The sequence below is a fragment of the Rhinocladiella mackenziei genome (assembly GCF_000835555.1).
Source record: "Rhinocladiella mackenziei CBS 650.93 unplaced genomic scaffold supercont1.6, whole genome shotgun sequence".
Taxonomy (NCBI): Eukaryota; Fungi; Ascomycota; class Eurotiomycetes; order Chaetothyriales; family Herpotrichiellaceae; genus Rhinocladiella; species Rhinocladiella mackenziei.
Window position 1 is genome coordinate 22,928 of NW_013550599.1, and position 12,228 is coordinate 35,155.

General features: G+C 51.5%; 5 protein-coding genes across 5 annotated transcripts; 2 read left to right on the plus strand and 3 right to left on the minus strand.

Annotated features, from left to right (window-relative positions):
- Positions 1–18: 18 nt before the first annotated feature.
- Positions 19–999, minus strand: Z518_07824 (uncharacterized protein; the record flags this gene model as incomplete). Its single annotated transcript, XM_013413567.1, has 3 exons — positions 19–278; positions 336–418; positions 578–999. The coding sequence occupies 3 exons, from the start codon at positions 997–999 to the stop codon at positions 19–21; spliced, it is 765 nt and encodes a 254-aa protein (XP_013269021.1).
- Positions 1,000–2,550: 1,551 nt separating this feature from the next.
- Positions 2,551–4,641, minus strand: Z518_07825 (uncharacterized protein; the record flags this gene model as incomplete). Its single annotated transcript, XM_013413568.1, has 5 exons — positions 2,551–2,959; positions 3,042–3,295; positions 3,355–3,762; positions 3,819–4,108; positions 4,161–4,641. The coding sequence occupies 5 exons, from the start codon at positions 4,639–4,641 to the stop codon at positions 2,551–2,553; spliced, it is 1,842 nt and encodes a 613-aa protein (XP_013269022.1).
- A 694-nt stretch (positions 4,642–5,335) lies between these two features.
- On the plus strand, positions 5,336–6,849 carry Z518_07826 (uncharacterized protein; the record flags this gene model as incomplete). Its single annotated transcript, XM_013413569.1, has 8 exons — positions 5,336–5,376; positions 5,423–5,604; positions 5,655–5,767; positions 5,816–5,932; positions 5,996–6,068; positions 6,139–6,242; positions 6,357–6,634; positions 6,687–6,849. 8 exons carry the CDS (start codon positions 5,336–5,338, stop codon positions 6,847–6,849), a joined length of 1,071 nt encoding a protein of 356 aa, XP_013269023.1.
- A 1,091-nt stretch (positions 6,850–7,940) lies between these two features.
- Positions 7,941–8,249, plus strand: Z518_07827 (uncharacterized protein; the record flags this gene model as incomplete). Its single annotated transcript, XM_013413570.1, has 1 exon — positions 7,941–8,249. The coding sequence occupies one exon, from the start codon at positions 7,941–7,943 to the stop codon at positions 8,247–8,249; it is 309 nt and encodes a 102-aa protein (XP_013269024.1).
- Positions 8,250–8,497: 248 nt separating this feature from the next.
- On the minus strand, positions 8,498–10,684 carry Z518_07828 (uncharacterized protein; the record flags this gene model as incomplete). Its single annotated transcript, XM_013413571.1, has 1 exon — positions 8,498–10,684. One exon carries the CDS (start codon positions 10,682–10,684, stop codon positions 8,498–8,500), a length of 2,187 nt encoding a protein of 728 aa, XP_013269025.1.
- Between the last annotated feature and the right edge of the window lie 1,544 nt (positions 10,685–12,228).

Consider the following 12,228-nt stretch of genomic DNA (forward strand, 5'->3'; position numbering starts at 1 on the left):
CGTTCCTCTCCTAATAAATTAGTTCTTGTAAACGACATCCGAGGTGGTATAATGAGGAATCCCAATATAAGCTGGTGGACGGTGTCTCTGTAATTCCTTGATGAGAGCAAGGACAAGAGGCATCTTTCCTTGATCCTCGAAAGTTGGAAGACGGTCATCTGGGACAATCTCCGGAATGGCTTGGTAGACCCGGTCTCGCACACCCTTATATTTTACCAGGTATTTAAAGGCTATACGTAGAAAACCCGATGTTGTGTCTAATCCAGCTTCAATCAATCCTAATAAGTGTTGTCAGTTGATACCGATGGTTTCTTTGATACCCGTTAGTCACGTACTTCCACTTATGTATGCTGCCTGAAGATCGTCGATACCCTTGGAACTGTATTCAGATTCTGCGGACTTTGTGCCATGAAGCCGTCTAGGGCACGATTCTGTTTGATATCATCCTGGAGCTGATTCCAGAATCGACTCCCAACCCGTGCCTGTCGGTTCGCATACTTCAGTGCTCTAGGCCTCCACCATTGAAGTAAGATAGGTAGCTTTGCAAGAGTCGGAAACGCATCAGCAATGAAGCTACCTGGTGTGAGACAAAATCGCAAGCTCCTCCAAGACATGGTATATCTCCTGAACCCCTTCTTGCTCCTGCGATGTCCGTTGGTTAATGAGACTCCGAATGAAGCCGCAATACTTGCAAATGAAACCGCCCGCTTGCCGTACAACACTATTAGAAGAACTGAGGTAGCATAACGCCGAGCATGAGAGGAATTTCCGTTGGTCTTCATTATCTGTCAGTAAGTCATAAAGGAACTGTTTTGTTTCGAATTGCTGGACTGATTTGAAATTGGCGGCTGTTACGGCAAGGAGGCGGTGCACAATTGTACGAATAGTTCTCCACGTGGGAGTGTAACTCATGAGCAAGATTCTCATTCCTCCTGATACCAAGTTAGCGACCACTGGCTGAGGATGTGTTCCTGAGGTTGCGGCAGTCTGTTTATCCATAATTTCGTGAATCGCCCCAGGATTGTTGACAGATACTCAATCGTTGACGCCCAGTCTAATTCTGAACAATTCTCCATACTCTCTCGCCCATCGACGTAGTTGAAAATGGGGATTTTCCGCGCTAGGGAAGGTGTTCCCAGTGAGAGGCCAAGGTTTTGGGCCGGGCACAATTCGGAACCCAGGAGGGATTCGTCTACTGCCCTTTCCATCGTGCGGCAATCAGACCGAGTAGGGCACTTAATCTGAGGAAACTTTAGCCATCTGGACCTAAAAAAAATCCTGGCTGCGGTCTGGGACACGAAGACAACTACGGGCTTAAATGTTGGCAAAGATCTTGCCGTACCGAGATGAATCAACAAGTAGTCCAGGTCCTCAGCCGGAATTTTCAAGAACAATTTAATCCAAATTGGAACCCTTCAGGTAGATATGAATCTGGGTGTCATGCTTAGGCGCGTATGAGTGCTACGTCTTTGAGAAGCTAATCGGTCGTCATATTGTAATACATGAAGCTCTCGTTGCAGCTCAGCGAAGACCCTTTCGCTTCTCTATTAATTGTTGCTGATGAGGCATTGGTGGTGTCTATCTGTCAAACTTCGTGGATTGAAAGAGTGCTCTGGCTCTCCTAACGAGTGTAGGATAGAGCCTATCTATATATCTATCTAACGAGCGTACGTCACCATTGCTGCCTGTCAATGGTGATACAGCCTATTGAGCGAGTGTTGCAAAATGTCCTAGTCGGTTGTAAATGATTGGCTAGCATTTGTTTAATGCTATTGTCCAACATCTGGGTGGTTCATAGACTGGATCCGATGGGCGACGAGGGGGACTTCATCGAATCCAATCCATGAACCACATCGAGTAGAAGGCACCCCCCCGTGGGCATATAGTCCACGGATTGGTCTGGTATTTAATCTGATGATGGCAATCCGGAAAAAGGTTAATCCGTGAAAAGGGGAGATTTCATCGGATCCAATCCATGGACCATGTCGACGTCGAGGCTCGTCGTTCACGCTCGGTTACGAGGGATGTCGAGTGTGATTAGTAGAGTTATTTTAGGTGGTCCATAGACTGGATCCGATGGGCCCCGGGGGGCAAGGGGCATATGGTCCGCAGACTGGATCCGATGGCAAAGGCCCCGGAAAATGGTTAATCCGGTCCATGAACCCAAAGGGGACGAGACGAGCTAGGGTTTCGTGTGTCTATAAAAGGAGTCTCAGGACCCCGACAACTAGATAGAAAACAGAGCGCTCCTTCATCTCAAGTTGCACAAAAGTTTGACAGAAGCCTGGGTCCGTGTGACGGTGTTACACCGAACCTCATCAGTTAAAGATGGTAAACTACGTACATTGCTGCTGCGATTCGGTTTGCGGTAACGCCAGTCGAGCCGTCATGAGCTCCAGCTCCTCCCGACTGCAATCAAACGTCACATCTGCTGTTAATGCGGTGTCAGCCCTAAGGATATCGTCGGCAGGCTCCATTATTATTCAGTTCCGAATTTCCAAAACCTCGACGACGTCGGATGGAATGACATCAGGACAAGGTCTCAACCGGTCAGAATATGATATCGTCGTCCAGCAAGCTCATGATCTGCTGGTTGTCGTAATACCAGCCGCTCAGTCCGCAGTCTGGAGACATACCATTCGTGGAAGTCTCGTCTGCTGCGGCTCCTGGCCCAATCCCAAACGGGGTGAAGCCGAACTCGGTAGAGGAGCCTTGCAGAGGGTGGCTCATGGCAGGGTCCTCGACCGAGGGGAGCGTGTTCGAATCGATATAGATACGCGCCGTCTGGCAGAGGAGCTCGTACAGCCGACGTGGGTGAGTGGTGGACTCGGAAGAAGTCCCCTCGGGACGGAATGAAGCCGCGAAGCGGTCCAAGCGGGCGAGGTCCGTGACGTCCAGAAGCTGGACAGCGCGGGTAAAGAGGAAGCTGAACGGGATGAACGGGGCGTGCAGAATCGACCTGTAGGATGCAGCAGTGAGTCAGGTAACCCAGCGACACAGGGGATTAGCTGGCACACCGCTGGGAGAATTGGCACGCTCACCAGTTGAGGTATTTCGTGATCATAAATGGGTCGCTTTTGCAGCTACGCACTTGTTGCATGCATTGCTGGTGTATGTCTAGAGTCTCGCGAGCGACAGCAACGCAGTCGTCCGAAACGCCGCCAAGGGAACCTGGTGCGGGAGGAATCGCTCGGAGAATTAGCGCGAGGAGTGAAGATTGGCAAATCAGCTCGCATCGCAGGTACACTGCTCTCATCGGATCTGTCTCTCCCTCGCTCGGGTGATCGCTGGCATCCTACGAGAGCTGTCAGAGATTCGATGGCCATGGAGGCAATCAAGGCGATGACGGCATACGCAAACCTCGATATGTGTTTCATTGATTAGTGCTCGAAGCTCGTCAGCGAGTACCTCAGCCACCTGGCCCCGTTCATAATCTGGCCAAGACAGGCCCACTGGGCTGTAGAGTTGATCGTAGACTCTTCCCTGAATCTTCGCGATCTTGGTAGACCGCAGCTCATTGGGGTCATATGGCAGCGTGATGTCGGCATCGCGGATGGTGGACGGTCGGCCCAGTCGAAGCGAAAGGCCCCTGTCGATCCGATGAACGGCCCAAAACAGACGTTCCTGAGCGGCTCGTAGAGGCTGGGGAGTTTCGCTTCGACCGTGAAGGCGATGGTATCCCAGCGTCTGGCAGAGATTCGAGGCAGCTGCAATAAAAGTCCAAGCCCTGGTAGCTTTCGAGCTGTCCACTGCGTGGGTTGCCTGCCGTCAGCATTAGCGACGAGTTCCGTATCCTGATTCCGATGCGGAATACGGACCCCAAGCGTCAACGCAGCAATGACCTCCATGGATGCTGGCAAGAGGAGCGGGAATTGCGAAAGCCCTGCATGGAGATTCTCGTGGCAGAGTCGGCAGTAGCCTCGGTAGTCTTGAAGCCCAGATACGACGACGTGTTCGGCGAATATGTAGAACAAATATCCATTGGCGAGAACAAGGTCCACTTCGGTATAGTCATCGACCGCGAAATACACCTTTCTGCAGATGTCGGCGAATGTCTCAAGGGGTAGTATCCGAGAAAGCCAGGCGATTCTAGTGTTCGCCTCATGACCTGATGATCGTGTCAGTGGACTCGTGGCATTCGTTCGAGGTGAGTCGCCAACCCTTCGCCCATCGCAGTACCGCCACGACAGCCTCTAGAGGCGGCATAGAAGAGCCAGCCGGGTATCTCGTAACCTTCGATTGCGGAGAGGGCAAGTTGCGAACGGCAGCAGGGCCTTCAAGAGTTTGTACGAGGCTCCTCAACGACGAAAACAGGTTGTCCGCTTGAGGCTGGGCATCTCTTGAGCCCTCGGATTCCAAGGCAGCCTTGAGGAAGTCAATGATGTGCGGCGAATGGTCCCAGAGATGCTCGCTCCCAGATAACGAGATGGGTTGGTTCTTAGTCGGATCTTGCAATAACTCAGGTTGTCTTGGGTGCCGAATGGAGCCAGTTTCGAGCCCCTTTGTGTCTGGAGACACATTGAGCCCCTGGAGCAGATCCTTGATGCCGTCGACGCTCTTGGCAATGTCGTCGATTTTCTGCTCGCTGGATGAACATGACCATGTGAGCGCTCCATGGTAAGACGACCTCCGAGGATCCATGCAGGGGGAGCTCACTATCGGGCTGATATCAAGACCCTCTGCTTAGGACTTGTCGTATTGGTTGCGACCGCGCTGTGGGTGCAACTCAGTCTGGCGGAAACGCAATTCGAGCAAGGCGATCCTCTGTCGCAGCCGACCTGCCCAGCAACAGTCAATAAGCCCATTCCTTTCCGCGGTCGCACCTGCATGCGAGAATGAGGAGCCTGACCTTCCGAGCCCGACACTGATCGCACTGTTTCAACCATTAGCAACCCGGGATGATGGAGAGGGCCGCGATCGGGCTCACCGAGCGCCGGGCGACCGCCGGACGGCTATTGGATCGCTCATCTGTGGTATTTCCGCGGGATTCCATCTTTCGGACCATCTGCGCTCAAAGAATACTGGCCATGGTATGTCTACTGAAGAAAATATATGACGGTGTTGATGATGCTGGCGATGACAAATCCAGGTACCCACGCCACCATCGGAGTTGCGCGGGTTTCCGGCCCAGATCTGATTGGCGCTTGTATTCCAATCCTCCCTTCAACCATACTGCGCATCGCCCAAGCATAGTCTGCTTGGAGGCGTTGTCGATAAGAGAATGGTCGCTCGAGTGCGATGAATTCGGGATATAAGTAGCGGTGCGCGCTCCGGCGCAGGGGCTGAGACTATCTCCCTCTCTCGCTCGCTCTAAGCTTCCTCAAGCTAGCAAATTATGGTCAAGAACATCCTCGTCACCGGCGGAGCCGGCTACATGTATGAGGCTCATCTTCCCAATTGGCCTGAGCTGACCTGGCGACAGCGGAGGGTCCATCGTTGCGGAGCTCATGTCTCGTACGAGCGGCCTGATCAAGGCGACAATTATCGTCGCCGCAGTCCGATCGGAAGAGCAGGTCCAAAGCTTGTCGAAGGCGGGAGTCAGGACCGTCCGAGTCAATCTCACTGACGAGGCGGCCGTGAAGGAAACCATCCTTCGCAATGAGAGTACGTCGACATATCAAGACGACGAGGACAGGCAACTGATGATGTTGTAGTTGATCTTGTCGTTCATATCGCAAGCTCCAGCGATGCTCGAATCCCCTCTTACCTCATCCAAGCGCTTGGCCAGCGTTACAAGGCCAGTGGAGAGGCGACGTACTTCATCCATGTGAGTCTTGCAATGTCGTCAGTGGATATCGCGCTAAACTCAATCCAGTCGGGAGTCACCACGCTTTTTACCGCCGAGGCGGGCTGGCCGTATGGGGAGGTGAGAGATACTGATCCCGTGTTTGAGAAGGAGAAGGAGATGGGAGGATCTCATCCCGTTCGGGAGGTGGGTCACTCCACCTTGCTGCAACATCAGTCGTGGACATTTGACTTCTGACCTGCTGTCAAGACCGATATCGCTGTCGTTGAACAGGCCCAACTACACGGCGTTACAAGCTTCAATGTTGTGGTACCACAAGTCTGTGAGTACTCCTGCGACGGCACATCTCTCGACGCAGCCGTCTGGCAGGATCCAAACTGACCGTCCGACAGACGGGAGAGGCACTGGCGCGTGGAGGAAGCTGTCAGTGAGCATCCCAGCACACGTCAGGGCCAGCATCAAGCACAAGGCCGTCTACAAATTCGACAAGGAAGGCGTAAGTTGGCTCTTCCCGGCGCACTCAGACCCTACTGCTCCAAGGGACGGGTGATTCGGCCATACGCGACCATTAAATGGTGACATCCAGACTAATTGGCTGACAAGAAGCCAGATCCCGCCCGCGGTGCATATATCCGATTTAACAGCGCTTTACGCCCTCCTGGTGGATAAGATCCTGCAGAACGAGCCCATTCCGAGCGGCAAGGAAGGCTACTACTTCGCCACGGCCCATAGAGCCTCGTGGTGGGATGTTCTCCAGGGCCTCGCCAATGGTCTGTATGCGCGTGGCCTGGTGGGAGAGCCCGAACTCAGGATCTGGCCTAGCGACAGGACGGCAGCGGAGCGTCTCGAGTTTCCGGTTCCATACGTGCGGGCTATGTGCACCTCTAGGTAAGCATCTCTCGTCATCATCTGGAGTGCGAGTTGCTGATAAGGGGAGTAGCGGGGATATCGTCGCTGAGAATGCGTATCGACTCGGATGGCAGCCAAAGTGGGATGAAAAGAGATATTTGGAGAGCATGGACGATGAGATTCAAGCGGTGCAGGAATTGGACACGGTCAAACCCACCATCTTTGCCTCGCTAATCAATCCGTCCGACCAGTGAGCGGGCGGCTTGAGGTATCCAGGTCGCATGAAAGGCACTGATCCAGCTGTTGAGTATAGAGCTTGAATATGGCATTGAACATGACATTGATTCTTGCATGAATGGCCTTGGAAGCCACTCGATATGCTAGATTTCTCGTTCTCCACGAATTCTGTGCGGGGACACATTCCTGGGAGAGATTGTCGTGCCGGATGATTTCGATTGGATACCTGACACGCCACTGGTCAACCATATCCACGTCCTTTCTGTTCCAGCGTGTCGAGATAAAGCCCACCCATACACAACCCTCCATTCACCTTCATGTTCTTATGCGCGAACGAGGTTCCCTTGGCCCACCACCAGCGGCGGTGATGGTAAGGTGGTGGGTGTAAGACTGAGAGAAGATTAGAAAAAGGCCATGTGATATGTGGCGACGCCAAGGCTTGTAAAGACCTTGGGAAGTGTTGTACGCTTCGTACACGCTTCGAAAGTATATAGTCTGACGGTCCCTTGGACCCCTTCGAAATAGAACAAGTCCTCCGTAAAATCACAGCCACAAAGGTTGCGGTGCACGTGACTAGGCTAGTCCCAATGTGGACCGCCAACGGTGGGCCATTTAGAGCGACCAGATGATTTCGTGGCAGGTTGTGACAGTCTCCGTGCTGGAACAGGCAGGGAGGTCGTGGGAGAGCGTCTCGAGCACTCCTGGGGGGGGAGATTGTTGGTTGTTATCGCCTATTCAGAACATCTAGGCTCATGTTCTCCACCGAGAGAGATCATGGCAATCCTGGACCTCTTCGAGGCCGCTGATATCTATTTTGATGGCCAGTGCCGTTGGCGTCACGGGTTCCGCGGCGCTCAGTCAGGGATCTGGCGTCGCGCAATGCTCCAGTACTCATCCATCGGCAACTTGCCGACGTCACTGGCAGTGTCCGTCCGCGACCTGCAGATCCCGAGTCGCGACGCGAGGGAAGCACGCGGGACGGGGAGATGATGCGTATATAACACCGCTTTCGAATCCGTCGGCGACATTAAAGACGGAGAATAGCGCCCATTAATTGCAACAGTCGAGATGTCGGCGAAGAAAGGCACAATCCTCATCACCGGTGCGAATGGGGCCTAGGTTCGCATTGGTGACCCAAATCGTCTCCAGCTCCGAACTGGCAGCCAACTACCATGGCATCTACACCGTCCGCAAAGCTGCGACCGCAACAGCTCTCCAGCGTGCCCTGGCATCCGCCCCAACTGCTCATCCATATGATACACTGGATTCGGATTTCTCGAAGCTCTTGAATGTACGAAAAGTGGCTGCTTCAATCAACACGCGAGTGGCCGACGGCGAATTACCGCCGATCCGTGCATTGACCTTGAATGCGGGCTATCAGGAGCATAGGATGCTGTCGAACTGGGGAACAACTTGAAATGTATAGAATGCTCTGTCTACCTCACAACCGGTCCCGCCAGGTTGCTAGTATATATACACGTTAGTTTGACCCCTTTTCTTCTCCTATTTCTACCCCCAAGTCCTGCATAGGGGTGATAACTCCTTTTCAATAAAGGGGCACTTGCTACTATTCAGCCGTTCAATGAAACCTTGTTCGACAATTTATCTCTGCCCATCAGGGCCTAGCTTTTCAGATTGAAAACGTCACGAAGATTCGCTCATGGACTACTTAACTTTTTCCAGGTCATCAATACACTCAGCAAACCACCCATCAATGCGCTCTGAGATCGTGGCAACTGCCTCCTTAAGTCTCTCAATGGCTAGGTCTTTTTCCGACTTCTCGACGTCTTCTCTGTTAGCAGGATTATTGCTCTTGTCCTGACCGGTCTTGTCGATCTTTTCCTCCAGACTGAGCTCGCCAATGCCTGTTTCTACTTTCCGAACTTCCTCCTCAGCTTCCTCCCAAATATCTTCGTCAGGGACAGTAAACCTAGGCGCGTTGTAGTTAACAGAGATGCCTATAGTTCTCTTCCCCGCGGCAGCAACGTCTTCTAAGGTCGCTAGACGATCTGGCTCCTTTCGTTCGTCAAATCCAAACAGTTCGACCCTCAGCCGATGTATAAGCCGAATAACTGGAAATGAAGTCTTTCCGAAGAGACGTGATCGCTTACCGCCCATCCATGCATTCCAGGAAGTACCCACGATAAGGTTTTTTCTAGACGCTAATCCGACACCTTTTTCAGCTTCTGTGAGCTGGGATGCGCCAGCGGAAGCAATTCGTTTTAGTTCCTTCTCACCTTCAGTAGTCCGATTCAGTTCTCCAAAGAGCAAAACCCAGAAGACACTCTCAATGTCATGCCATGGGTTGTGCCGAGAGTGTTCCCCCATCAGAATATTGATTGCCATGTAAAGGTAAGTGCCTGTGCGCCAGGGAGCTCCGGAATGGGGGTCTCCATATACGCAAGCCATGTCGAGGTCAATCAGCCTTCCAGGTGGAGGGGCGCCCTCCCCGTTCAGCATATCTGGCGACGTCACCATGATATTCGCTGGAGAAATATCTCGGTGGATAATGGGCCGATCTCTGCAAAACATTTTTCGAATGGCACGTACAGCAGAACGTAGAGCCTTTATACGCTCAAGTTCAGTAACATCTCGAGGATTAGGGTATTGATGTTGTGAAAGGCCATGTGGTGTGGTATCCACAGAAACGCCACAGTACTCTTCTAGGTACCATCGCTGTCTTCTCGTATATGAAGGCTTATCGGCTGACTTGGCAGCGGTCTCGTTCACTTCCGGCATGAACAAGCCCTTCTCAGCCTCTTTATTCTGGGTCTGGTTTGCCATGACGGAGGACGTGGTGTGTGTCACCTCCATATATTGATAGTTCGGTCCCATTTTGAGATATTGTCTGGAATGTTTTGCCTCCGGTAGAACGTCAAACTCGGTTGTTAAAGGTCCGTCTTTCCACTCAAAAAGCTTTGGTAGTTCCTCGATATCGCTCAGTTCACCAAGGATATCGGCTTCACTCGTGCGCGCCTCGTAGACCCAGGCCATTTTCAGCGCTGCAACGCCGTCACCTTCTGGAGGTGAGTTCTCTGTATCCTTTTTAGCCTGTAACTTTCTTGATTTTTTCTTTTTTGGCTTCGGTTTCTGCATTTTAACAGGCCATACCGTAGTGCCGCGTGTCGTGACCATGTCGACACCCACACGCACGAGTGGCGATGGTATCTTACATCCGGCAGGAGTGAAGCTGATGGCTCTTCGACCGATTGCAGAAGGTTCCTTTGCTAAGCCCTGGGCGTCGTCACTGGCCAGCATGAGCCAGTTGACGAAGCGCAGAAAATCCAACGTATTCTGCTCGATATTAAGCCCACTTTCGTAACACAGCACCTGCCCTCTGTTCAGTTGATAGAGACGCAATGTCCCGCCGGCGACGTAGATGGAGTATATGAAGTGACGAAATGGGTCATCCCGGAACACTTGGTTGCATCTCAAAAGAGAGAGTTGTATTTGGGATTGTGCATATGTCTGATCGGCCGATTTCTTGAGTTCCCAGGTTGTCTTCATATCGCAAAACCTCACATTTTCCTCGTTGACATCGGTGGCAATACTAGCTAGGTCGGGTTTGAAAAGCTTCAGGCCTTCCGCGTACTCCTCATTACTAATCCCGGACTTGGGAACTTTTGTTCCGATATTAATGAAGACGTTCTGAACCTGTCGTGTCTTTGCCGTCGATTGTGCTTGAAGGACCTCTTGAGCTTTCCGAAGCATGCGGAAAAATATATTCTGAGAAATTATTCCCGAGCTCTTTGAGGCCATATCCGACCGCCATTTTTTCCATTCATTGGATGTCTTGAGTGCCTCCTCTGCCCTCTTAAAATGGGTTTCGGTGAACTTTGCGTTCTTGGACATCTTATTATGAAGCTTCTCAAAAATGGAGACCTTTGTCCTCCACGTGTGTCATGCAGCCAAGGTTAGATATGAAAACGGGTAAGCGTTGAATTTGAGTATCGTCGTGGGGCACAGAATTTACTGCCTTCTGGGGTGTCTCATTGGCGACACTGCTTTTGGTTGTTGTCTTCTTAGACGTCTGGGAGATAGGCATGACGGGTGATTCGTTCTCTGGCGAGGCTATATTCCCGTCGGGTGGTAACCCTCCTCTTCGATAGAGGCTCTCTGGAGAGGCTTCAAGGGAATGTATTACACGCGTTCGGCGGCGTTTTGAATGAGGTATCGAGATCTCGATGCGAAGTTGGTCGGAGTTCGGTCTGGGCGCCATATTTAGCATTTGACTTTTGCATTTCGAAAGTTCGAGCCTTGCCTATGGCCGCAGTTTGGGGTGTGGTGTATCGGCAGTGACGCGTTTGATTGATGTCTAAGTTGCCGTTGCCTAGGCAACAAAATACCGTAAAGGATTTTTGTCAAGGGACCAAATGCCAAGGATTACGTGCCAAGGGACTCCTACTTATTTTGTACACTCTTTTCGCAACATTGAATTGCAGAAATCTCAACAACGAGTGCTTTGGAAATACTGTGACTCTTAATATAGCTACTGTGTAGCCTTTAATATTGGATCGACCAAAATTTTCAAGTTTTCCTACGTCGTTGTAAGGTAAAGAAAGTGGTGGGAAAAAGTTGCGTTTCATGCGCTAGATGGTACGACGTACTTCTTTATTAAGGGTGGACCACTACGCCGGAATGGCACTTATTATATCGCCATTCTGCAAGCGTATATAAGCGATTTGAAAGCTGAAAAGACGTTATCTTATTAGCTGGATATCGAGACCGGCGCCATATACCACTCCTACCCGAACATATGGTCCGCGGATTGGATCCGATGGCGGCGGTATATCGTGGGATCCGATCCAAGGGCCACTTAGATATTGACGCCAGCAGTCCCACTCCTACCCAGCGTGTGAAGGTTCAGGGTCGAGGATCCAATCAATATATTCCAGCTAGCATCTAGATTCAAGTAGCACAAAGAGAGTCAAGAAAGCATGCTAGCAGGAAGTGCTAAAGAACGTGATTCTTAGCACGTGGTCCCGTGACACTCTCTGAGTGGTCCATGGACTGGATCCGATGAGGGATATCGTCCGTGATCAATATTGTGAGGGTTCAGGGGTCAAGGATACGATCAATGTATTCTCGAGTTCTAGGTATAAGACGTAGCAGAGTTAAGATAGAATGCTACGCAGGAAGTGCTGAAGAACCCCTGAATACGTAATCCTTAGCACGTGGTCCCGTGACAAATATCGTCTACATATGGTTCATGGACTGGATCCGATCAGGGGGTTTCTGGCAGACAAAGGTGGTACTCCTAGATGGTTCATAGACTGGATCCGATGGGGTTGGATGCGCCGTACGGAATTTTAGCCAATCAGAGCAAAGGATTTGGGAATTGTCGGATTATCGATTTTCCGGATGACGGGTGCTACGGGGGGTTGCGCTAATTATCG